Source organism: Mercenaria mercenaria, unplaced genomic scaffold, assembly GCF_021730395.1.
Source record: "Mercenaria mercenaria strain notata unplaced genomic scaffold, MADL_Memer_1 contig_1859, whole genome shotgun sequence".
Lineage (NCBI taxonomy): Eukaryota > Metazoa > Mollusca > Bivalvia > Venerida > Veneridae > Mercenaria > Mercenaria mercenaria.
This window is the reverse complement of record NW_026459870.1, coordinates 3,239-30,943: the sequence shown is the minus strand read 5'-3', so window position 1 is coordinate 30,943 and position 27,705 is coordinate 3,239. Positions and strand designations below refer to the sequence as shown.

Below are 27,705 nucleotides of genomic sequence, written 5' to 3'. Positions count from 1 at the left end.
TAAATAACAGATGAAAAGCTAAATTGTAGTAATACGTGTACAATGTAACTGCGTGTTAGCTCTGGTTTGGACAAATTATACGGTGAGTCACACATTCGTTAAATGAATTTCGTTTAAGATAGTTCTGCACGTTTGGATCGATTTTTTTCTACAATGTAGAATTTGATTAAACTCTGATTTTTCAAAACTTCAGAATATACATAGAAAATTCAGCAAATAAAAATGATAGGGTCGTTTGCTTGATTTTTTTGCTAGACTGATTTGAAAAAGCTTCTTTGTTACAGCCTTGTTTGAAATGCTTGAAAAGGGTAAGTCGGGTTCTACATTCTTGCTTTCATATACAGAGCACCGCTACCTAGGCAATGGTCTCTGGGGTAATGATTTTTTGAAACTAAATACTTTACAACTGATTTAGTGAATTTTTTTGAAATACAAAAACTTTTAATTTAGCTGCATGAAAAACCTCAACTTTATTTTCGTGTCAAAACAAAAGTTTGCAAGTTTCTGTTTCGATTTGTATTCCTTGAAAACTACGCAACAAATATTTACAGGTAAAACTCTGTTTTATCTATTTAACCGAAGTTGTCAACATATGGCCGGTTGCAAGACAACTACAAGCTAGAGTTAAGCGAGAGTTATTGTGATCCGTTGATCAAACGGGTTGCATGAAACGCCTTCTTGGGTAACCGTTACAATTCTTGGCCAAGATATGGCTGGGTTGCACGACGAAATTTTCACGGTAATGATTTCTCAGTGGACACTTCTTGTACAAACTTGGTTGTTAGTAGGTTTATCGCCGAGTCAAAGCATATTACAATTTATATACATGGTTTGTTTTCAGTTGTACATGAGGTAAATTTAAGTATGTCTATGTTTGATTACTTGGATATGTTTGAGGAACTTTATAGAGTTTAAATATAGATATATATAAATAATGATGTTACTATCTCCAAAGCCCCCTCCTTCTTAAAGACTAATTTCGCATTGTTACATTTGCTTTCTATGATCTTATTGTTCTCTAAAAGCTCTGTACAATCTCTTTCTTATAATGAGAAAATAAAACGTCTTTTGCCTATGCATCTTCGGTTATTTGTATTAACATTAATGTTATTTGAGCCGCGCCATGAGAAAGCCAACATAGTGGCTTTGCGACCAGCACGGATCAAGACCAGCCTGCGCATCCGCGCAGTCTGGTCAGAATCCATGCTGTTTGCTTTCAAAGCCTGTTGCAATAAGAGAAACCGTTAGCGAACAGCATGGATCCATGCTCGTCGCAAAGCCACTATGTTGGTTTTCTCATGGCGCGGTTCGTTTGTTTCCAAATGAGCGTGAATAATTATAAGTGTATTATCTTATTATCCAAATCTGGAACATGTATATTATTTTATGGGACAGACTTTCCTTTTTTGCACACCTTAATTGTCGTGAATTTATCTTTGTGACGCATGGTTATTCTTTTAAAACATACTTATTGTTATACTTATAATTTGTGTATATCATGTTTATTTAAGACTTCTATAATTTGAGACCTGTTTGTCGAAGAAAATTTAAGTAATTATGTGTATTTTTGTATAAATGTATAATTATAAATTGACTGTATGATTGTGTGGATGTGTAAATGTTTATGAAATTTAATTGAAGGCCATACTGGAAATAAGTTGTATAATATTATCATATTCTAATGCGCAATTCACTGGCTAAATTTCAAACATTTAAACTACCTGATTTAGAAATCTAAACAGTTTAGCAGGTTAAGACCAGGTTAACATTTTTGCCACGTATACAAAATGAAGGTTAAAGTAAGTTTATGTCGTTTGTAAACGAGACTTTAAACAAAATTAGCTTTTGGTTATTGGCATGAACAATTAGCTTAAGTTTAGTGATTCTAGTTACATTACTTTTGATTAATAAGCATTTTCAAAAAAAAAAAAAAAATACCATAAGAAGGGGGAAAACTCTGCTTTTACTCAGTCAAGGGGGATAAAACGATATATAAAGCTCATGTGCTTATTGATAACTTTTTGAGGTTTGGTCATTCTTGCTCAAAATCTTTTTTGAATTGTAAACATTTTCATTTTTTTTTTTACAAATCAGTGGGAAAACACTCTACTTTTACTGGACCGAGGGGAATAACGGTAAATGTGAGCCACGTTTATTCACTAATTGATGATTATGTGAGGTTTAGTGATTCTAGTTATAACAAGAGCTCGTAGAACACGAATTACCCCCTTGATGCATTCAGTAACTGCACTAGGAACAGAAATTATTTGGCCACTGTATTCTGGACATTTGACGTACTGACCTAAAAATCAACAATTATGGGTTATTTTCCAGTCACAAGTCACCTCGTTTCAAATGTGATCTTAGACCAAAGCATTCTCTAGTTTTTCTGGCAAAAAAGTTCCATTGTTCCGGGTCACTGTGACCTTTACCTTTGGCCTACTGCTCTCAAAATCAATAGGGGCAATCTGCTGGTCATGACAATCTCTCCGATCAAGATTCATGATCCTAGGCCAAAGCGTTCCTGTATAGACACATTGACAGCCATCATCAAGCAAGAGCATTTACAATTTATACCTCCTCCTTCGAAGGGGTGGGGTGGGGGCAATTAATTTTCAAGCTAGAAATGCTTTAAATTTGTAACAAAGCCCATGTCTCCCCCAGTGCATAGTCGTAATATTTCAATGATCACAATATATACCCGAAAACATTTTGCAAACGTTTGTTCAACTAGTGATTTTGAACATGAAATATTTTACACGCACACATTTCCTTGCTTAGTTTAATAATCTTCATAAACTAAGTTCTCCTTCTGTTTTACCCATCACAACACAATGTCCAACGTTGATCATATTATAACCCATTTTATGACACGATTACATTCGGCAAGCCAGATAAGACACGGTCTAAGGGAAATAACTCACAAGTTTTGAAGGACTGTCTATTGCACCTAATGTATTGAAAATTCCAATATGAATTTGAAGTAAGTTTTTCGTTTGAAATGTGCTTTTGATACATTATGCCTTTCATTTTTGATACAAAGTCTCTATGTTCTCATTTACTGACGACAAGCATGATGTTTTACTGTAAAGGTTATTGTTATTATGACTTTAATTGATCTATTATCTACTCATAGTTGGGAATAGAACTACAAAGACCTTGACCATATACTTAGTAAAAATAAAAGTATTTCGTAAAATTTAATGTGATCTAGACCATGACCCAATGCCATTAAAATGACTTTTTAACGCCCCTCCCCCTTCCGCTACCTCCCCCGTCCCCTTCCCCCAAAAAGTTAACCACTGACTGGGATTGAACCGCTATCCATGTATTCCACAGCGTACAAGTCTACTTTAGCTTAGCCACAGAGGTTTTTTTCAACCCCTGCAGATTAATTAAGTCGTCTCATTTCAAACTACAGTTATTGAGAGGAAACCATTCCTTTATTTTAGTTACAAATACCCCAATTATCATCTAAAGTCTACAGATAAGCTATCTTTAAACCAAGTTTGGTGACAGTAAATGCCAGCAAAGGTACTAAACCGGAAACCTCCTTTTTAATTATTACAATGAGAACAAATCTATTTTAGTAACATGAACCTTGACGTTGACCCATCGGCATTAAAATGATTTTTATCATAAAATATTTGGCGCTGAGTGCGATCTGAACCGCGATCTATCCACAAAACTAAAACTAGCTTTTACATAACACTATAGACCATTGAGCCACGGTGGAATTGTCTAAGTATGCAGATTAATTGTGTTATGTTAACATTGAGCCCATTTATAATCCCAAAGTTGCTTATTGAGCGAAAGCTGTTTGTTTTAGCAACAGTGACCTTGACCTTTAACATAATGAACTCGCTTGCATCTCTAAGCAAGCTACCTATATACAAAGTTTCATTGCAATTGGTCATCCTTAACTCATGTTAGTGAGCAGCAACCAAAAATTGACACCGAACGCTCGCACTCCCGCGTTCACGCCCAGTGAACAACATTCGCCAATCTAATAAGTTTTTTATTGAAAACTTTGTTAATAACGATTAATGTGACATTGGCATTTCGCACAAGCATGCTATAAATCGTGTTGGTCCCAACTTGTGGATCGGAATGCATTCTAAACTATTAGAAAGTTTTACTTTCACCTTCGACTTTTATTTCAAGAATACAATTATTTTACCAGTATATGACTGCATGTGAGACCAAAACGAATCGATTTCATTTCCTGAGTTATCGAGACTTCATCTTTGACATATTTTCCTTAAATCAAACTAGATGTGTGTCCCTTTAATAAGTTTTGCTGCTGTGCAACAATCTTGTCAAAATTGTAAAATATGAGAAGGTGAAATCCCGCCACCAAATGCCCGGGTGCACAAATTTACATGTCGTGCACCACTTCAAAAAGTCTCAAGAGTCTATGTCAAACACTTTGGGAGATACCTGTAACATAAAAACTTAGGCCATGTATGAATATTTTGACAAAGTCATAAATCTGGTCTTATGGCAATTTAAAACCAGAAATGAGCGAAAATAAAGTTCGAACAAAGAAACGTGTTTCCACTTGGTTGATTTTTCGAAAAAGGGAGATGCCGTATCCTTATTAGTTAAACTGCATCACATGGTTAAAAGGAACTTTTCGATTGGCCGAAACTAGCATGCCTACATTATCATAATTAAGAATGGTACGAATTACTCAAGTGTACAACAATGATATAAATGATTTCATTTACCTATAAAATACATTTATGTGCATCGTTCACAATGAAGCACTGATCCTGTGGACTAGGACTATGTATGGGAAATACTTATTAGTAACGAAATGTTTCTTGAAAAAAAAGCAATATTAATTTTGCCGAAAAAACTTTATTCATATATATATCTGGCCAAAAAATTCCCCCACAAAAGACAAAGGGAATTGGTGACCTAGGATGCCGCCCAGATACAGTTGATATCAGATTTATGTTTTTAAAAATAAATTATTTAACTGGACTGATCATTAAACAATGTGTCCAATTTTCATTCAAATCTGTCAAAATTTGACAGAAATAAAAAACAAATAAAACAGGTATTGATTTAGAAAAGCAAAACATACGACATCATGAAATACAATGGAAATGCAGATCATGTTCAAATAGTACAAATATTATACGAGATGCCATCATATCAATTAAGATGCATGCCACAATCGAATCTCTGTATTAAACTATATCAAATTCGATTGTATATTTCCCAAACGGAATATACGAGCTAGGAGAGGAGGAAACGTGTTTCCGTAGCCAATTTATAACACACTGAAATGCTCAGACTATTCCTCAAAATACTGAAAAACGGAATGAATTCAAGCACGCTAAAATATAAAACAATATTTTAACGCTATCATTTTTCTTTTAATGTTTCGTATGATTGCCATGCCTAACTGCAAAATGTGGGAGCAGAAGAACACCAAAATACATGTAAATGCATTTCTTTATACACTTTCTATGACAGTGTTTATTATTCAAATTCGAGTTAAAACTCATCATAAACAAATGCATAGTATACAGGTAAGATCTGTGCGGGAGCCAGTGACAGTAATACTGGTACTGTAACAATTTACTCCTGTCACTGACCACTTATGTAACTAAGGTCCCGAAGATAGGTATGTACTGTGAAACAAAGACATGTACAGACAAATGAGAACTTCACGTACCATGGGGGCGAGCAAAACTTGCAACCCAGACGTCTAGAGCAGACAATGTAGAGATAGTACCTAAGTTTTTCAAATCATAGGTATGAAGTTAAAAAGCTTTGAAAGTAAGACAAATGTACATATATTTCTCAAAAATAGATATATTAACAATATTTTAACCAGAAGCGTAGAGTTATGAGCATTTAAAAAAGAAAATTTTGTGATCAAGGAAATGTAACTCTTCTTGGACCTGGATGACAGAAACATCAAAGGGACATAATATAGCGAATATTTTATACTTGGGTGCATTTGATTTAACATTCAACTGTGATCTGGATTTCAAAATAATGATCCATGATACTGTGTGCTAAAAATATAAAACAACTGGAACAGTCCTTTAACAGCAAAAAGATGCTGTAGCAGAATGAAAATTGTTTGGCTCTAACTGGGACCCGAACCCAGGACCTCTCACACCTAAGGCAGACACTCTACCGCTTCCCTATAACAGCAGTAGCTATAGCTAGGCAGTTTAAGTGCACCGATTACATTACGTGAACTGGAACAGTTTTGTGTCAATAACACATAATCGGCCTACACCGGATTATCGGCGTATTCGCTTTGTTACCTAACGGCAATTTTCGTGTAAAGAAAATTATAACCTAATGCTGCAAACGTTTTAATCGGTAAAAACTGCCCAAATTTCTCTGACGTGTTTTTTAGAGTATGAACTTACTAACTGGTAGTACCAGTGAAATATAATTTACATTGAATCTTATATATTTGCCTTTTTAGCAGCTGGCGATTGGCAAAGACAGTGGGCTTTGTCCAAATATAAGCAGTTACTTTACCAGTTTCGAGAGTAAATCAATTGATAGGAAATTACAGTTACAAACTAAATATCTTTCTGCAACACATGGAGTCATTAGCATTCACTGTCAATCAGTATTTTGACTAAGATAGACCATCATTCATTCATTCAAATAATTTATAGACAGAGTCCCTTGTTTACATTTTTAATCGTAACCGGTGCTCTTGTAAAAACCACTTTTTTTAAAAAATCGAAGAATGCGAAGAGCTATGGTACGGACTCTAGACAATGCATTGATCAAAATAACCGAAAGCTGATATTATGTTTTGTTTCAACACGACAGAATCTGCATTCAACCAACCTATGACGTCATCTAGTGACATTATTGAGATCAATCTACGACGTCAGTTAATGACAGAGAATAATGACTTAGAAAGCACACACAACTATGTTGGAATGCCATTCTAAAAGGTCAACTATAATGAACTCATTTAAACAGTATTTTACAAAAATTGGCATTCTTATGTAACCTACAAACCTACGAGAAATTGTAAACATCCATGAAACATAAGTGCAGACCCACAGTTGAGACTTATAGGCCGACAAACTATGTCGAGGCTTCTCTACTAAAACTGTTAAGGGCTTATAACATTCCCCAAGCCAATATAAACCATGACCGTTTGCCGGGCACCAACATTAAATCGCCCCTATTGAATGTGCGTACGTATTGAGTGTACAATATACTGTTAGGTCTAACATGGGTTTGATAGTGTACATTCAATGCGTGCGTACACTCAACGCGGAAGAATTAATTCCGACCTTCAAATGGGCGATCAGCCAAGGCAGTTTAATTCACTACACGGATCACTAACGTAGACGTGACAATTAAATTTACTTGATACAATTCTGAATTAAACTATTACTTCCGAGTAATACATATATGGCTTTGGTACTCTCCTACCACACAGTGCATTTTCAGACTAGATTCATTATTCTATGAGAAGGTTAAAAAGCCGCGACAAACTTTAATGTTAACATGTATCTTTCAGTTTGAGTTTCTGACATCATCATTTACTAATAGTGCAAACACTAAAATCTCTGATCCTGTAGTATTTTATTTCATTTCTTAGGTACTTCTTATCAGCAATAATCTTACAAAATCCCTATCATTATTTTGATTGTTTGTATTCAATATTATATGCTTCCAAAGAAAGATCGTAGACCTTGATACACAGCAAAATTATTGATCAGCCACTACATAGTCCCGTGTGTTGATTGTGGGAATACGACATTCTACTATTGCCGTCTTCCCATATGGGGTCTGCTGTAGTCTGAAAGAGATCTACTATACAGGAGCCTGAAAAAACAGATGAACAGCAAAGATTTCTGATATGATGTCTATATTTGCAATGTACAAAATACATTGAAATACAAAAGGGTTATTTTAATAGTAGCTCGATCTGAGATGCTGTATTCGGCTCCAGTAGATTTTTTTTCCAGCTCGAGCAAGCGCTGAGTGTGGTCCGATCTTGCAAAATCCACGAGGGCCGAATACAAAATCCCAAATCTAGATACTGTTATAATGAACCTCCACCGTTTTGTTTGTTCTTTTGTTATTGAACGAAATCTTCAATCTTTATCGATGTTAAAATGGAAGTTATTGATTTTCTATGTGTCACTGTGCTGTGTCATGTCATGCATTTTAATGAAAATAGTCCGGCAACATACAATACAAAAGGTAAAATACGGATTTTTTTCTGCCTGATCATATACTAGCGGAAAAAAAGAAACTGTGCATGTGTAAAATGTTCATGTATCGCTCAATTTTATAAATTAAAGCTTGAAACTTTACACAGGTAAGCTGTGTATCCCTCTCGGTCATTTACACTGGTCAGTGCATGATTTGCACGGGTAGTTTGTCTGTCTGGCCAATGTCTTCGTTTTCACGTTTTTTTTTCGGGCAGCAGTCAATCGCAAACACGTTTGTCGCCTAAACCTGTGTAAAAGCATATGGCCGGTTGCAGGACAGATCGTCCGAAAACTCGCGGATCAACGCTGAGCGGCGGGTTGAGTTATCTACCTATTCCAGATTATCCCGGAGTCAAATGGGTGCGCATGAAAATTTCAAGTCTTACTCAATTGAGTAATGGATGATCGGCGATTCATGTTTATTTAAGCATTCACATGTATAGTGGGTGTATGTGTATATACGGTATAGCATTACAAAATTAATAGTAATGATAATACTCATTTTATTTTCTGGAGGTTACATACTTAGTGTACAAATACAAATATTATAAAACTTATTTCTAGTATGGCCTTCAGCTAAATTTCATACAGTCACACATCTACACAATCACACAGTCAATTTATAATTATACATTTGTACAAAAATACACATATCAGAATTACTTAAATTTTCTTCGACAAACAGGTCTCAAATTAAAGAAGTCTTAAATAAACATATTATACACAAGTTATAAGTATAACAATAACTATGTTTTAAAAGAATTACCATGCGTCGAAAAGATTAATTCACGACAATTAAATGTGCAAAAAGGAAAGTATGTCCAATAAAATAATATACATGTTCCAGATTTGGATAATAAGATAATACATTTATAATTATTATTGTTAACCGAATTATTCAACATTTACTCTCATTTGGAAACAAAAGAACCGCGCCATGCCAAAACCAACATAGTGGTTTTGCGACGAGCATGTATCCAGACCAGCTTGTGCATCCACGCAGTCTTGTCAGGATACATGCTGTCGCTAACGGTTTCTCTAATTGCAATAGGCTTTGAAAGCAAACAGCATGGATTCTGATCAGACTGCGTGGATACTGGTCGCAAAGCCACTATGTTGGTTTTCTCATGGCTCGGCTCAAATAACATTATTTCAACAAAATTCTTGTTAATACAAGTAACTCAAGATGCCTAGGCAAAAGGGCGTTTTATTTTCTCCTTGTGGGAAAGAAGTTTTTATAGAGCTTGCTGAGAATAATAAGATGATAGAAAGCAAATGTAACAATGCGAAAATATTGTTTCAGAAGGAGGGGGCTTTGGCGGAGATAGTAACATCATTGTTATAATATTGCTATATTTAAACTCTATAAAGTTTCTCAAACATATCCGGGTAATCAAACACATACATACTTTAATTTACCTCATGTACAATTGAAAACAAACCATGTATATAAATTGAAATATGCTTTGAATCGGCGATAAACCTACTAACAACCAGGTTTGTACAAGAAGTGTCCACTGAGAAATCATTACCGTCGTGCAACCCAGCCATATCTTGGCCAAGACTTGTAACGGTTACCCAAGAAGGCGTTTCATGCAACCCGTTTGATCGGCGGATCACAATAACTATCTCTTAACTCTAGCTTATAGTTGTCTTGCAACCGGCCAATAGTGTTGATATCTGTTAGACACAAATCCAGGATAATTTTGAAAAACGTCTTTGATACGCCATGCCAAGGTTGAATGAAACTGACAGATGCCGCGCCGTAGGCATAATTGAAGCTGGTGTACGTCATACTGACGTTGCCAGACAATTTGTTGTGCACCGAAATACTGTAGACGCCTTGTGGAGACGGTACCAACAGTTTGGGACCACCAGAGACCGGCCTCGATCAGGACGTCCACGCATAACGTCTAATCGCCAGGATACGTACATCCGGGTGGTTCATCTCCATGAACGACTCAGAACTGCTACTTTGACGGCTAGAAGTATTCCTGACCTTAGAAGAATTAGTCCCCGAACGGTACGTAATCGATTGCGTGAACGAGGTATACGTCCACGACGTCCAGCCATACGTCCTGTTCTCCAGCAAAGTCATCGTGTAGCACGTTTTGCCTGGTGTAGACGACACATACACTTCATGCAACAGGACTGAGCACATGTTTTATTCACGGATGAGTCCAGGTTTCATCTCGACAGCAGCGATGGTCGTTCTAGAGTGTACCGTCTTGTAGGTGAACGTTTCCATGACAGCTGTGTGATTCAACGACGTCCATTCGGCGGAGGTAGTGTCATGGTGTGTGGTGGCATCTCTTCCCGTGGCAGAACAGCTCTTGTGGTTGTGGACAGCACACTTACAGGCATCAGATACCGTGACAAAATCATACGGCCTCACGTCCTTTCATTTGTGCTGCAACGTAACGCCACGCTGCAACAGGAAAACGCTCGCCCGCACGTCGCGCGGTGCGTCACCGACTTCTTGATCCAGAACAATGTGAATGTGCTGCCCTGGCCTGCAATGTCACCGGATTTGTCGCCTATAGAACACGTGTGGAATGAGATGCAGCGTCGCTTACCTGGCCACCAAAATCAGCCGTTGACGTTACCTGTGGAAACCCTTTATTAGTCACCGGTAGACACCGGCGACTACATTTGATACGCTTTAGGATTCTGCAGCTAGTAGGAGAAGTTATTAAAATGTGACAATTAAAAAATGATATTGTAAATAAAAGAAAAATAAGGCAGTTAATGAAAGGTTTACATGAAGGAATTAGGAGCTGAAAATTGCATAAGATTTTTATTATTTCAAAAGATAACTTTTTAGGAAAATAGAAAAAAACTGTATAAAAAATAATTCCTATACTCCGTATCTATAGCTCTATCACGTGATCTGAAACAGGTAAGCATTCTCACTACACAGCAGAGAGAAGAATGTCTTTACATTGGTTTTTATTACCATGTCAGATTAATAACCACAGTTAATCTATTTCTTATCACTTGCTAATAAATAAACAATAAGACCATCAACCTACACGGAATCCTAATTTAATCCCAGTCTTTACAACATTCTACAGATAATTTCAGAACTGACCTCTTTCTTTGAATTGGAGTAAGAATTAAATGAAATTCTAAAATATTGCTGATTGCATAAAAAAAAGTTATGTACACGATGCTTTTGTTGGTAAACCAGACAATAAACTCCTTCTAAAAGCAAAATGTAGTCGAGATCAAAAGAAAAATGAATTGACACACACTCTTGAAAACGTTCTTGACGGACAATGAAGCTGTATTGCTAGATAAATAAACAAGAGGGCCATAATGGCTCTATATATCGTTCATCAGAGTTGATCCGGCCTACTGACCTAGTTTTTGATTCCATATGGCCAAGACTTGAACTTGATCTAAAGATCATCAAGACAAACATTCTGATCAAATTTCATTAAGATTTGGTTACAACTGTGGCCTCTAGAGATTTCACAAGCTTTTCCTTTGATTTGACCAGGTGACCTGGTTTTTGACCCCCCTCCCCTCCCCACATGACCCAGATTCCAACTTGACCTACAAATTATCAAAACAAACATTCTGACTAATTCTCATGAGTTTCAAACTTAAGTTGTGGTCTCTGGAGTGTTGAAAAGATTTTCTTTTGATCTGGCCTAGTGACCTAGTTTTAGACCTCACATAACCCAGATTCAAACTTGACCTAGAAATGATTAAGACAAACATTCTGACCCAGTTTCATACAGATTGAATTACAACTGTGGCCTCTAAAGTGTTCACAAGTGTTTTCTTTGTTTTGACCAGGTGAACTAGTCTTTGACCCCACGTGACCCAGATTCAAACTTGACCTAGAAATCATCAAGCCAAACTTTCTGACTAAGTTTCATAAATATTTAGACACAACTGTTTTTCCTTTGATTGACCAGGTGATCCAACATAACCCAGTTTCGAACTTGACCTAAAAATCATCAAGACTAACATTCCGACCAAGTTTCATAAAGATGGTTTCTAGAGTGTTCACAAGGTTTTCCATTGATCTGACATACTAACCAAGTTTTTGATCCAACAGGACCCAGATTCAAACAAGACCTAAATATCATCAACACTTACATTCTGACCAAGTTTCATAAAGATTGGGTCACAAATGTGGTCTCTAGAGTGTTCATAAGCTATTCCATTGATCTGATTGACTGATCTAGTTTTTGACCCCACATGACACAGTTCAAACTTGACCTAAAAATCATCAAGACTAACATTCTGACCAAGTTTCATAAAAATTGGGTCACAAATGTGGTCTCTAGAGTGTTCACAATATTGCCCTATGATCTGATCTGCTGACCTAGTTTTTGACCCTACTTGACCCAGTTTCGAACTCAAAATCATCAATATTTACATTCTAATCAAGTTTCATTAAGATTGAGTCTAAAATCTGATCTCTAGAGTGTTCACAAGGTTTTCCTTTGCTCTGACCTACTGACCTAGTTTTTGACCCAACATAGCCCATTTTCAAACTTGATCTAAAAATCATCAAGACTAACATTCTGACCAAGTTTCATAAAGATTGGGTCACAAATGTAGTCTCTAGAGTGTTCACAAGCTTTTCCTTTGCTCTGACCTACTGACCTAGTTTTTGATTCCACATGACCCAGTTTCAAAATTGACCTAGAAATTATCAAGACTAACATTTTGACCAAGTTCCATAAAGCTTGGGTCAAAAATATGGTCTCTTAGAGTGTTCACAAGCTTTTTCTTTGATCTGACCTACTGACCTAGTTTTTAACCCCACCTGACCCAGTTTCAAATTTGACCTAGAAATTATCAAGACTAACATTCTGACAAAGTTTCATAAAGATTAGGTCACAAATGTGGCCTGTAGAGTGTTCACAAAGCAAATGTTGACGGACGACGGACGCCGCACGATGCACGACGAACGACGGACGACGGACACCGACGGACGCCGGACAATGACCGGTCACAATAGCTTATCTTGAGCACTTTGTGCTCCGGTGAGCTAAAAGTATGTACTTTCTTTTAAACAATTGAAACTTAATTAAATTTTTCTTTGTTATTTATTCAAGATAATACAAGTTTTACTGTGTGTACACTGGCAGGGACTCTCTCTGTTTACCTGATTCGGATCACCTGATATTTTTTGTCCATGTGAAGTATATGTATATCATTTAATTTGGAGATTTTTTACCTTATTGTAAATTCAGTTCTCCTGCGAATTGATGCCCTGCATCAAAATTTTACTTGTTAGTTTTGTGATAGAAATTCTAGTATACAGTGATAATATTCTTGAATGTTTGCATGTTATGCATGTAACTCATGATGTTCGACGTTCAATGATAGAAAAGGGAAAGATGCAAAATTAGCAAACCCTTACAGTTATATTGTAAATGTTCATGTTACTCGTCTCCACCCCACCCCCACCTACCCAAGAATTTGTTACTTGATATTACCTTTTTAATATGATCTTTAGTATTGTTTCCATTACTGGAGGCATCACTATTTTTTTATTTGGGTTTTACGGCGCATCATCACAGTATAGGTTATATGGCGCCAAACAGGACTACAAATTTCGGTTCCACATCTCATTTACGTCGAAATAAAAACATGAGGTAATGTAACGTTGTATTTTTGTAACCTCTCAGAAGTTATCGCTGAGGTTAAAAAATGTCGTGTGATGAGTAATGTTGGAAACATATCTTTGAAAATTACGTTACTCGAAAGTTGTTAAGTCAGCGTAGAAAAAAATGCGCCAGTTATTCACAATTGTGAAAACATCTATATGAAAAAGTTGTAAAAATTCTCTTAATACTCAACAAATTCACTGTATGAAACAATGCGTTTTTTATATACATGTATGTTACCCGTATCTAGTATCAATTAGTTTAAACAATAATCATTACAATTTGCTTTAATATTATTGTGTGACTATTTTAATTTAGTGTATCATAGGAAAATTAACCAACTGTACTGTTTAATATATTCATAAAAGTAATTTACGCTACTATGTTACCTAATTCAATTATCAGAATAACACGTGTTAGGCTTCCTTTAAAACAGATTTTAAAGTGGTCAAATGCTTCATATGGATGATAATTTGATTGTATTTCATGAAGCCAATCAGAAAATGTAAAACTTATCTTATTGGTTTGAATTCAATTTATCAGTTTTTTGTCTAGTTGTAACTGAAATCTTTGCATGTTTCTCTCATTGAAATAAATCCCAGATCATACAGGTGATTTGAACAGCAATTTCTTATGACGACCTTTTTAGATGACACCTGTAGTATGTTAATCCGTGTATTATTTGTAAGAATGTCTGGTCAGGTACACAACTTGTACGCAAACTACGCAGTGGCGTACACATAGTCCTAAAAAATCAAAATTGAAAAAGTCTAAAAACGCAGAAAAACATGGACTGACTATAAGGTATCTATTTTCTATGTATTAACATTCAAAATTTAAACAGTTTTTATATTACATGTAGAATAACCTGTTTAAAACGCAAAACGCACTCTACTGAATAGACCTCTGTTTTGATAACAGCTGTATGGACGACAATAACATACCCGGCTAAACTGTTATCAAACGGGAGATCTCTTAATGGCGCGGTCCCAAAAAAGTGTTAACAAAACGCAGATATTGTTTTGCGGCACCATATCATTTTTTTAATGAAAATATTAAATAGTTGATTATGGGGCCCATTTTTAAAGTAATAATTATTTGCGTCTTTTATTTTAGCGCTTGTTTGGACAATGCCAGACTTACCTAAAACCGTTACTAATGACAAAATATGTTTGCCGTCTGAAAATGGTATTCTTCGCTGTGGAAATGCACCGGATTTAATACATGGATTTTTAGGGAGGGTATGACCATTTTTTATTTTCATTGTATGTTTTATCGTTAATCTTTATTTCCTGTTGTGTGAATTATAATAAATGTTGCATTTTTAGTAAATCTTTAAGTTTCGTTTTGGCTCCCTGTATTTTGGACTCTGTTTTTATATTTTCAGACCCTTCCATTCATTGCTTCTATGTAAATTTTAAAAGTTGTCCGTTATAGCCGGGGTTGCGAGGGGGCAAGGTGGCAAGGTTGGGACGGGGGTCGTGACGGGTGTTACCTCTCAAGAACTGATTCCAATATTATTCTACATGGCTACGTTCAAAACCTTCTATGCTTCCAAAAGCAACTTCTTAAAGATTTTCCTTTCAGGCAGACTGTGATTTATTGAATAGTGAAAGTGGTCTGTTACTCACAGCATCAAAAGTCATATTTTACTAGAACTAAGCTTATTAAACAAAAATTCTATGCGTTTTCCGATTCCCTTGGATGTGTACAAATGTCATTCAGGTACGCTAATTTAGATATATTAACCTTTGAGGACATGTATGTTTATATTAAACTTTGAACATATATATTTATCTATTAACATTTGAACATATACATTCATCTATTGCCCTTTGAACATATATATTTAGGTTATTGCCGCAAAGTATGCCAAGGTGAAACAAGAGGAGGAGAAGCGGCAACAAAAATATCTGAACGAAAACCGAGTCCGCCAGATGGAAATTTTGGACAAATATGTTTGGGAAATGAAGCCAGCTGCTAAACTAACGGGAAAAGAACAGCCAAAGCAAACTAAAAGTATGCATAAATATCATTAGTAGTATAGGGGTCGGTTTGATTGTAAACAAACGGGCGCCATCTTGGATGACCTAGTTACTATAAATAGTAACTCATTTGCATATAAGAAATAAATTCACTGCACATGCGTGGCGGCCATCTTATTTTTACAATGACATCATCTTTCTATTTTAAGAATGACTTCACTTTGCTATTTATATCTCCCAGAAGTATATAGAGCTGACTTATATACCTATCTAGGGCGTGTTCGCGCACATTGAGGGTCAGGTGCTCAGCCCTAGACGGAGAGATACCATGAAAAAATATATAGATATATCCATAACCTTAATGAATAAATATATTTGATAATAAAACGAACAGTATTAGTAATTAAAGAACGAATAAATAATAGTTTAACAATATCAGTGATAAATGAAGAAAAAAAATACTTTAAACCAAAATAATTGTAACATGTCTAATTAAATTACAGAGAAATTAAAAAGAACTATATATGAATTATATTTAAATATCATATAGATTTATCCATCAACTAATTGAATTTATACATTTTATATGAAAAAAGAATTATATTGATGCACAAATAACAAATAGATAATTATTTAAAACGAAATAGTTATTCCATTTAAACTAAAACATAAAACATTCTTTAAAATAAATACATTATAACTGAAAATAAAATATTACATTTTTGTCGACGATGTTTCCTCCTTGGCGTCCACTGACAAAATGACTCTAATCATAAGCGTAATAGTACTAAATGCGCATGCTCGGACCTATTTTTACAATGACTTCATAATCTAAATTTAGATAAGATCATGAGTTAATCAAACGTGATCATGGTCAGAATGTCTAGCGTGTGTTGATTTAAGACCGGATAGGCGAACAATAAAAAGTAAACATGTCAAAGTTAATCCCTTTAAAGTCGCCACAATGTCTGGCTTGTATTTTTTTAAGAGCGGATGCGCTAACAATAGCGTATTCAACTGTCAAATTAAATCCCTTTAAAGTCAGCACAATGTCTAGCGTCTGTTGACTTATGGACGGATGCATTAACAAAGGCCTATTGATCTGTCAAAGTTAACCCATGTATTGAGTACGGAAAGGGAGGCGACATCAGGTCTGTGTCACATATGGACCGAAGTGCCTCTTTCATACCATCAATGATATGATGTTAAAGAACATTTTTCTTAAACAATTGCTAACATTTTTAATGACCATCCAGAGTTTTAGAACCAGTAAAGGACTTTTTAAGAAGGTTGCTAAAATCATCAAAATATTCAAAATTATCAAAATAATTCGGGCCTATTTCCCTAGTACACAGATAGTGTCTGCAGCTATCCAATAAAGGAATGTCCTTTATATAAACATTTACTAATTGCATCAGTGCCACATATGTTTTACACCATTCATCTGTGTGGCCACCATTCACATATGTTTTTACAAATACATGAGCAAGCTCGTGAACTAGTGTACCCAGAAAGTGTACGTCCGATTTGTGGTGTTTTAAAAACAAGTGAATTTCCATCCGTCTTGAACTGGTGCATTTTGTGAATCCCAGAATCACTGCTCCTTTTCTGTCCATGTGACTATTCCCTTCTCTTATGAAGATTCTCATGGAAGAAAAGCACGCACTTCTACACTCTAGGATTGATAGTAACAGGGACATTACCTTAAAATTAATAAAATATTTTATTTTATTCACGGAATGCTTAAGTCATCCATCAACCAATGGAAAAAGAGAGGTGCAAATGATAAGATTTATCAACCCTAGTGTAACTCTAATGATAACAAATTATTTAATATTAATGTGACTGTACAGTAAAAGTTAACGTTACCTTTTTGGTAATATCTGCTGAATGATATAAAGGAACCGTAGATGTATGTATCTGCTGTAATCCTTCGTCTGTATCAGACATTCCAGTTTTTGTTATCTCATCAACAGGTATCGCAATAATATCTTCCTATATAACTTTCATTTGTCATATTTAGTTATTACAACAACATCATAGTCTCCGAAATTGAACATGCCAGTTCCACTACGGTGTAGATACTCCAACACATCACACAATATTTCATATATATAATTTGGAACACTTTTCCAGAATTTTGAATTAACAGAGTATACACTTCAATATAATCGTACAAGTCTATGCATGAATTCAACCTTTTAGGGTCCTGTACCATTTATAAGTCAATATTTTTGACTTGAGATCGGCTTAAGATAATATATGAAAGAGAACTGGCCAATGTTGACACTAATACTTTGAAAACTGTAAAAGCGGATTAAATTTCGGTCAATTTTATTACTTTTAGGAGAAACTTATAGAAACGAATATTTTGTGTTCTAAAACTTTCATAGTCCTTTAGGATACTGTCTTAAGTACAGATAGGTTCTAGAAAGCCTATTTCGACCATTCTAGGAAATCTTCAAGATTGTCAATGAACAGAAATACAGTTAACATTGAACAATCAGTTTTTCCCATTTTGTGACACACTTTCTATTCATCAATTCTGAGATGTTAATTTCTTGTGATAGAATTCATAAAAATCTTTCATTTACATCCCCCTTTCTCGATTCGATTTTCAACCGTTATCGAGTTATGACGTAACAGCGATTTTTAAACCTTCTTTCTTAAACTTTGCAATACACTCTTGAAACAGGTAGCATTGGAAAGATCTCCTCGTATAGGTTCAGAAAATGTATAGATAGTTACCTCTATCTATATCCGTTCTCAAGATATTGGCTTTTAAAGATTGAAGTGACGTCATTGCAAACGTTTTTGAGCGGTAAATTCAAATTTCGCAACCAAAATTTTCAAAATGTAATTTCTCCTCTATTTGTGGACTGATTTTAATGATCTTGGTGTCAGACCAAAACGCTTGACGAGAACTGAGTGTTGGTAGCATACAACCGGAAATGAAATCACTCATGCGTAAAATATCGATTTTCTCCTTTATTACTCAACCGACTATACCCGTGTTTGGTATCCTACGAAAGGTTTTGACTAGTACTATTTCATTGTTTGCACTAAAAGAATATGGGGTCACTCACGCGTAAAATGCGTCAAAGTAAGCTTACCTGATCCATACACTTTGAGATCAAAAATGACAATGAACGAATTCACGGGGTAAAGTAAACTAAATGGAGTCAGAGCAGCGTTCTGATTAGTCAGTAAAGGTTATAGCAATGCTCTGATTGGCTAGTGATATGACGCATTCTGATTGGTTTATTTCTCAAAGGAAGGCTAGCTTACATGTTTAAACTTGTCATTTATGCGATAGCTTGGTTCAAAGCTGTTCCTAACTAGAATTTCTATTTTTAACCAGCCAATGAAATCACTCCCCTTTCTCCATAAGCCTTGCTTTGAAAATGAGTCCCTTCGAAACGTGTATATTAGAGCACGCTTTTAGTTAGTCAAATCAGTCTGACTTTAGACGTCAACGCTTACAGTATGGAAAACTCTCGCCATTCAAATGTCATCATCAAACGACAAAAAGCAATCATCTTATGCACGATTATACTTATTGTTATATTTACCTTGCCTTTCGCTTTAGCGTTTGCGACAAAGAATTCAACTACACACGTAGATTATGAAATTAAAGTGAATGAAAACCAGACTGCCTGCCACTATATGAAACAGTTCGATATACAGCAAAACGTATATATTACTGTCTGCAACAGAGATAGTGAAATCCTAGTGGATTTGAGACGTTTCATAAATCACACCGCAAGTATCATTGGAATACAACTTTACCTTAAGCAGTGGAAATCAATCATACAACTTCTTCCTAAAATCGACGCAGCCATCATTGAAGCACAAAGCATTCAGAATATTACATATCGACACAAAGGCTAGAAATACTATAACAACAATCATTGCAGCACCACCACACCACCACCACCACCTCCTCCCACCACCACTAACTCCTCTACATCCACATACACCACCACCACCACCACCACCACCACCACCACCACCACCTCCACCACCACCACCACCACCACGTCCTCCACCACCACCACCACCACCACCACCTCCACCACCACCACCACCACCACCACCACCACCTCCTCCACCACCACCACAATCTCCACCACCACCACCTCCTCCACCACCACCTCCACCACCACCACAACCTCCACCACCACCACCTCCTCCACCACCACCACCTCCACCACCTCCACCACCACCACCACCACCACCACCTCCACCACTACCACCACCACCACCACCACACCACCACCATTACTGACAATAATTCTGACAGCAAAATATGTTTTAAAAGCGTAAGAATGGCATTTAAAATTTGTAAGAATACAAAGCAGTGTCTTGTTGTATGAAAATAATTTTACATCTACTTCACAAATGAATAAGTGTCCTCTATGTCACCAGTCATTCTCTAGGCGCGACGCCATGCTGAGACATCAACGTAATAAGCACTGGAGTGACGACCACACTGGGAACTATTCACCATCATTACAAATATTGAACACTTCAAGAGAGACGACGTTTCAACATCCATTTTCTATGGTCGTTTCTGGACCAAGTGGTAGTGGAAAAACTGAATGGACAAGGAAACTGCTATCATCAAATCTTGTAAGACCTCAGCCTCAGCGTATCATATGGTGTTTTGGACAATGGCAACCATTGTATGGTGAACTTCAGCGTGAAATACCCGGGGTCGAATTTGTACACGGTATTCCAGACTACTTGAATGATTCCCAGTATATAAATGTTAGTCAAAGGAACCTGCTGGTCTTTGACGACTTGATGACAGAAGCTAAATGCGATCAAAGATTTGCTGATCTCTTCACCAAGGGCAGTCACCACAGGAACATATCTGTCGTATATCTCACCCAAAATTTGTTTCCTCAAGGTAAAGCCTGCAGAGATATCGCTTTGAATACGCAGTATCTGGTGCTATTTAATAATCCTATTGATAGACAGCAAGTAGCTACATTGGCAAGAAGAATATATCATTCGTCTAGTAACATCTTTATGAAACGGTTTGAACGAGCGACATCAAGACCTCACGATTATTTGGTAATAGACTTAAAATCGAGCACCCCAGAACAACACCGTTTACGTGAAAACATTTCTGAGGCAACCACTCCAGAAAAGAGAAAACGAACAGATGATGAATATAAACAAGAAGACTATTTCAATGGTGAAGGATACTTATCTGATAAAAATGATGACAAGGTTGAAGATGAGGAGGAAGATTCTGATGACCATGATGATGATGATAGTGATGATGAAACAGAAAACAGAAATAATGATACTTTTGTAAAGAAACGATCTTTGATCAAGGGACCTCCAGGTAAACGTAGAAAAGTTGAGATTATAGAAGAGCGATCACGCCTTGAGATATGGGATAAGCGTTTTCAGGATCCTCTCAGACAATCTATCAAAGAACAATTTAAAGCTAAAGTTAACAACTATACAAAACAAGGGCTCTCTTTTAAAGAAGCGTACCGTCGCACTGCTAATGATGAATTGCCTCAATTAAGAAAGAGACTGAGACAAAATTATGCCCGATTTCTAATTGACTTTTATGAGCTACAAAACGACCCTACTCAGCAGCAGATTATACAGTCGGCTAAAAAACTAGGAAGTCAGCACGGCATGACTGTCAAAGAATCTGTTCGGCAAGCCATTGCCCTTAGAAAAGACCTATTTGATGAGTTGTGGCCCGATCATAAAAGCAAAGAAGAATATTCAGTGGATGATAATAAAGAAAGTGATGACGATCAAGAATCGGATGATAATGAATAAGCGTTGTAAGAAGGATTGGCGTGCTTTACCTTTCATCATGTCAAAATGGGTTCCATAGAGGTATACGATTATAAACAAGAAAAATGGGTACCGGATAAACCGGACCCGGAAAAATGGATACAACACTTCAAAGACTTGAGGGACGGATATGTGTATCCTGATCATATGGGCCGTTACATCGTGGGTAGCGGTGCTCATCTTAGAAAAATGGCTGAACTAAAAGAGAAACAAGAAAGAGAAGCACAAAAACAAAAAGGGGAAGATCTTCCCGTAGTAAAACTTGCGACACCCGTAGCCGCCCAAGCGGTTGATATTGCTAGGTCGGAAATAAGACGGTCACGAAAGCATAGTGATCTAAAGCGACATAGGGATACATTGGACACACCTATGAGTTGTGATTTAGACACCCCACGACGTAAGAAATATCGCCAAAATATGACCCAAGATACTATGGATTGGAACACCTATACATTTTAAAATGAATAACTACGAGCTCGAGGAAATGTTAAAAGAGTACCCTGTGACAATATGTGCGGCGGACCAACTTCAGATACGTAGGGGACAATACGTCATTTCAAAAACACGACACGAGCCAGGGATCAGGAAAACATTGGTGGCCTTTTATTTTCCAAAAGGGGACCCGACGAATTTTCGATTCACGAGGTAATAGACCAAGCACTACAAAGTTCATTTTGAGCAAGTGTTAAAGAAGCGTTATTGGATGAATTTCAGTCAAATACAGGATACAGATTCAAACATATTCGGGCTGTATTGCGTATATTACATTATGAACCGATGTTCTGGACGAAAAATGAAGGACATTGTAAAACCGTTTGATGTATATTGCAAGAAGTTAAATGATGACTTTATTTTTGTCTTATTTTAGTTGATACATGTTACCTGTATTAGTGATACAAGCTTTGGCAATAAAAGATTGAAAGAACAATATGCATTTGTTATTTATAACCTATACGTTTGAATTTGATTTGAAAGAAAAGATGAAGCGTTAGTAGGTGTGATGGTGTACACAAATAAAACAACATATTCTTTTATTTATTTTATTTCTTCAACATCGTTTCACAAATTGATATCATGCTTCGCAATAAGCGCCTCTAGCAGTTCTAAATGAATAATATCTACAGATTTCGTAAGTAAAATAAGATTATGTTTATTATTCTTCACTTGGACTGGAAACCAATCGTATTGAAATTCTTGGCCACCACCTCGTATCGCATCGTTGACATAAAGCGCTATTTCCTCGTTTTCAGGAATATAAGTCATCCAGATACTTTCACTGATCGCCTCAATACTCAAATTCATCTTATGAAAACGAATCATGTCGATCAAAGTGTCTTTAAAAGATATAAAAGTGCTCTTTTGCTTTAACCACTGTTTTGTGTCTTCTTGGGGAAAATTTTGTGCTGTTATTTTACTAAGAACCATTCTGTACGGCTCATAGCCCAACATGTAATATAACGGTATGTAGGGTCTTTCTACACAGTCGGAAAATATTTTTCTACAGAGATCCGATGGTAACACATCCATCTTTTATTCTTTATAAAACTGTCTCTTTAGTCTGTCCTTCATACACATTTTGATCAACACAAATCAGCAACGAATTCAAGTCTGACACGCTTTTAAATCTACCAGTTTCTGTTTGCATGATGATCACAGAGCATAGTAAGTACATCTATGTGGATATTTTCGGGTCCTTCAGGTTCCGTACTGATGTTACAGGGGCAATAGAAATTTGGTTGCAAGCTATGTTCGCACCACTTGAGTTCTATTTTCGGAAGGTATTTGCTCATGTAGTTTCGGAGCATGTACATCCATGTGGAGTAATTCATATCGAATTCGATTCTCGTTTTTGTTATGTCCTTGTACTTAACATAGAGACACCCTTTCGCTTCCAGAAAGTCGCGTAAAGCACACTCAATGTCTATCAAATAATGACCGCCAGGCAAACTGTCCCACATGTCCCTATATGGATCATCAGTGTGAATGATGAAGAAGTCTACTTTCAAATTCGTCCTGTTTCTTATATAGCTTGTCAATAATTCTACCCAAATGTTTTCGGAAAACCCAAAATGTACTTTACTGTAATGCACTTCATTAATCCATACTTTGTGATGTACTGGACACACTTCCTTTAGGTCAGCAGCGAAGGAATTCATCATATTCTCGAATACTCCCGAGCTATTTTCCATGATTTCAGTTCTGAGGTCAGACTGATTTTGTCTGATGAAAGCGCTATTACATACTTTTCATTCGAGGTATTCTTAGTAACAATGGGCATTCCTATTAATTCTGATTGGCTAGTTAAAAATAGAAATTATAGTTTGGGACAGTTTTGAACCAAACTATCGCACAAATGACAAGTTTTAACATGTAAGCTAGCCTTCCTTTGAGAATTAAACCAGTCAGAATGCGTCATGCTGTTTTCTTATCGTCCTTAAAGTATTACTTGGACTCCTTGTAAAGGTTTATTTTTGACAGTTGAATAGGTTATTATGAATGCATCCGTTCTTAAATAAATACATGACAGACATTTTGCTGACTTTGAAGGGATTAACTTTGACATTTCCATAGACCATTGTTAACGCATCCGCTCTTAAATCAACATAAGCCAGACATTACGGAGACTTTAAAGGGATTAAATTTGACAGTTGAATAGGCTATTGTTAACGCATCCGCTCTTAAATAAATACACGCCAGACATTGTGTCGACTTTAAAGGGATTAACTTTGAATGTTTACTTTTTATTGTCCGTTTATCCGGCCTTAAATCAACACACGCTAGACATTATGACCATGATCACGTTTGATTCACTCATGATCTTAACTAAATAAGCTTATGAGGTCATTATGAAAAATAGGTATGAGCATGCGCATTTAGGAATAATACGCTTATGATTGGAGTCATTTTGTCAGTGGACGCCAAGGAGGAAACATCGTAAGCAAAAAAGTAGTCTTTAATTTTCAGTTAACGTTATTTCTAACGTAGCTATCTTAAATAAAGCTTAATGGTTTAAATATAATGCTTTAAATTATTTTTAATAAGTTCTTTGTTTATCATACAATGTATATTACGTTATAGATAAATCTATATGATTATTAATTAAACATTATTAATATATAGTTTTTGTTTTCATCTCCCCGTCTAGGGCTGAGCACCTGACCCTCAATGTGCGCGAACACGCCCTAGATAGGTATATAAGTCAGCTCTATATACTTCTTGGAGATATAAATAGCAGAGTGAGGTCATTCTTAAAATAGGAAGATGATGTCATTCTTAAAATAAGATGGCCGCCGCGCATGTGCAGTGAATTTATTTCTTATATGCAAATGAGTTACTAGTAACTAGGTCATCCAAGATGGCGCCCGTTTGTTTACAATCAAATCGATCCCTATACTACTATCATTCATCCATTTTTACAACAAAGATCGAGAGAATATTTCCATGTACCACGTAGGAAAACCACCTAAATACTTTCATTTTGCATTCATACCAGCAAGAGATAGAAACGATATTTACAAGGTACTGGTTGTCTCAAGTTATAGATTTGCAATCTTGTGCAAATATCAAAAAGCTTGATACTGTTTAAAAAACCCTTTGAAACAAGATATGAAATCGGTCATAAATCTTTTATGTCAATGAAACATGACAATGCAGATAACAAAGACCGCCGGTTTTGATGTATAAATTGACAAAGCTTTTAAACAGGAAAACATGTCCTTCGTTGGGAGAACATGATTTATTGATCAGCCAGCAGTTTTGTTTGTGTTCTATTTTTAAAAAAGAATACCAGTTATTGCTGCGATGGCAAACGAACATGGCAAACGAATGTCGTAGCTTATGATTTGCACCCGTATATAAATAATACATCAAGCATATAGTACAAAATAGTACGTGGAAACGTAAACATGTGCACATTTTACAATGCTTCAAAATCGTAATGGCGAATCAGTATCAGATGTAAACTTCATGTATTTATCTCGCACATAGAAATGTACATAAAACTGCTCTAATTTGTCATATAAGGGTTGTATACGTGCGGATGGGAAAATCCTGCTCGAGGATAACTCTTTAGGCGGTCGAGATACAAATGTACCACGTAAACAGTTACGTACCCATGAGCCGGATATTCCCATCTACACCTGCAATCAGTGATAAAATCTTTTTCTTGCATGCCATGGCATATCCAACAAATAATAGTAAAAATAAAACAGGAAAGATGTCATAACGTTTCAAAGACAAACAATAACGTTGAAGACCGGTTTTATTTTTATAAACTATACAGCGTAACGTTACGCACTTTTCGTAAACTAGCTATTTAACAAATAATCAAGGCCTTCGAGTTGTTTATCGCCTGATTTACAACGGTTCAGAGTTCAGATGCGTAGGAATTGAACCACGAGGGCGTTAGCCCGAGTGGTTAAATACTGAAGCATCTGAACGATGAACCGTGGTAAATAAAACGATAAATCACAAGAAGGCCTTGATTGTTTTCATTCTGACATGCTCATTGATATATTTTAATAAATATTATACTGGACTTCATTTCCGCGGGGAGTAATGTATCGGACGTCATGCGGCAATTTGACGTCATAATTGACGTCATAATGCTCTCTTACCGGTCCGCGCGTCAACCGTTGTTTATCGCAGAATATACAGAGCTGGATTTTCTTCTTTGTTTAACTGGAAATCAAAGCGAACCATGTTAGAATGATAAATATACTATAAGGAACAAAGGGGAACTACCAAGGTATTTGATTTTTATCCATTTTATTACGTAAAACGAAATACCGCACGAGTCTATTACATAAGACTACATAGTTACTTATGCGTCCTTTATATCACGATTGTCGTCTCATACCATTGTGAAGTTTCCCGGCACCAATGAAAACACCGTATCTCAAAAAAACAAACAAAAAAACTCCCACCTGGTATGCAAGAATGACCGATCTTTTGACTACAGTATGCTTTAAGCACGTCTGATCAGGTAACAATAGCGTTCATTTAATTTTTGTTTCATAATTATCATTTTGATTGCTTTTAGAAAGAAAAAGCTTTATTAAATCAAAAGAACGTTGATATTTTCAGAGAGTCATGCAGATATGACGTCTGTACGAGTTTGGCGCCATGGGAGAGAACTCTACGATACAAGTGGGTTTGAACGTTACGGCGTGCGATATAGAAATGGTCGTTTAGCTGTCCCCGTATCAGGCACTTACTTCGTATATTCTTATGTGGACTTTTTCGAACCGTGCGTCCCCTCCACCGACAAACCAAATGTTAAGAATGCAAGTGTACCAATAAGTATGCCTTGCGATACAAGTGGGTTTGAACGTTACGGCGTGCGATATAGAAATGGTCGTTTAGCTGTCCCCGTATCAGGCACTTACTTCGTATATTCTTATGTGGACTTTTTCGAACCGTGCGTCCCCTCCACCGACAAACCAAATGTTAAGAATGCAAGCGTACCAATACGTATGCCTTATTTAAGTTTAATATTTTGGACGCAGACGAGTCTGAAATAGTTTCAAGCGTTCAGCCGCACATAATCTCCAGCAATCGATACTTCAATTCATACATTAGTTACGTATCCACACTTGCTGAATTAAAAGCAGGAGACGAAATATCTGTGAAAGTATCCAATATAACGTATGGATAATTATTTTGGCTTGAATTTAATATACAGTAGATCTCCCCAAATATGGAGCGCGTCCTCGTTCGCAGGGAGGGGCAGTGATGGAAACAGTCCGCGTTTCATGGAGAATCTTAAGTTAGTCCTAAGTCCTAGGACCTAGGACCAAAATTAGGATGGAACAGGATTGCACTTAAAAGACCGTTTCAATAAACAATCTGATCTTTAGTCACAGACTTAGTCCTAAACAATACAATACAATAAATTTTATTTAAAGTCGGCAAGACATCATAACAGAAAACATAAGCTCGAGAAGAGCTTTTATAACCGACAGGCCTAACTTTTGACTTATGACCAATTTGTACTCTCGAATTGAAGTTAAAAAAATATAGCGCACGCGCTGT

At 36.3% G+C, this 27,705-nt stretch overlaps 1 protein-coding gene across 1 annotated transcript in view; it reads left to right on the top strand.

Annotated features, from left to right (window-relative positions):
• Positions 1-27,329, top strand: part of LOC128551950 (uncharacterized) — a 39,513-nt gene extending 12,184 nt beyond the window's left edge. The window contains exons 3-5 of the mRNA XM_053532915.1: positions 14,975-15,099; positions 15,712-15,877; positions 26,758-27,329. Coding sequence (XP_053388890.1) covers positions 14,989-15,099; positions 15,712-15,877; positions 26,758-27,194 — 714 coding nt within the window. The 5' untranslated portion in view covers positions 14,975-14,988 and the 3' untranslated portion in view covers positions 27,195-27,329. The remainder of the gene's footprint in view (positions 1-14,974; positions 15,100-15,711; positions 15,878-26,757) is intronic.
• The last annotated feature ends 376 nt before the right edge of the window (positions 27,330-27,705 follow it).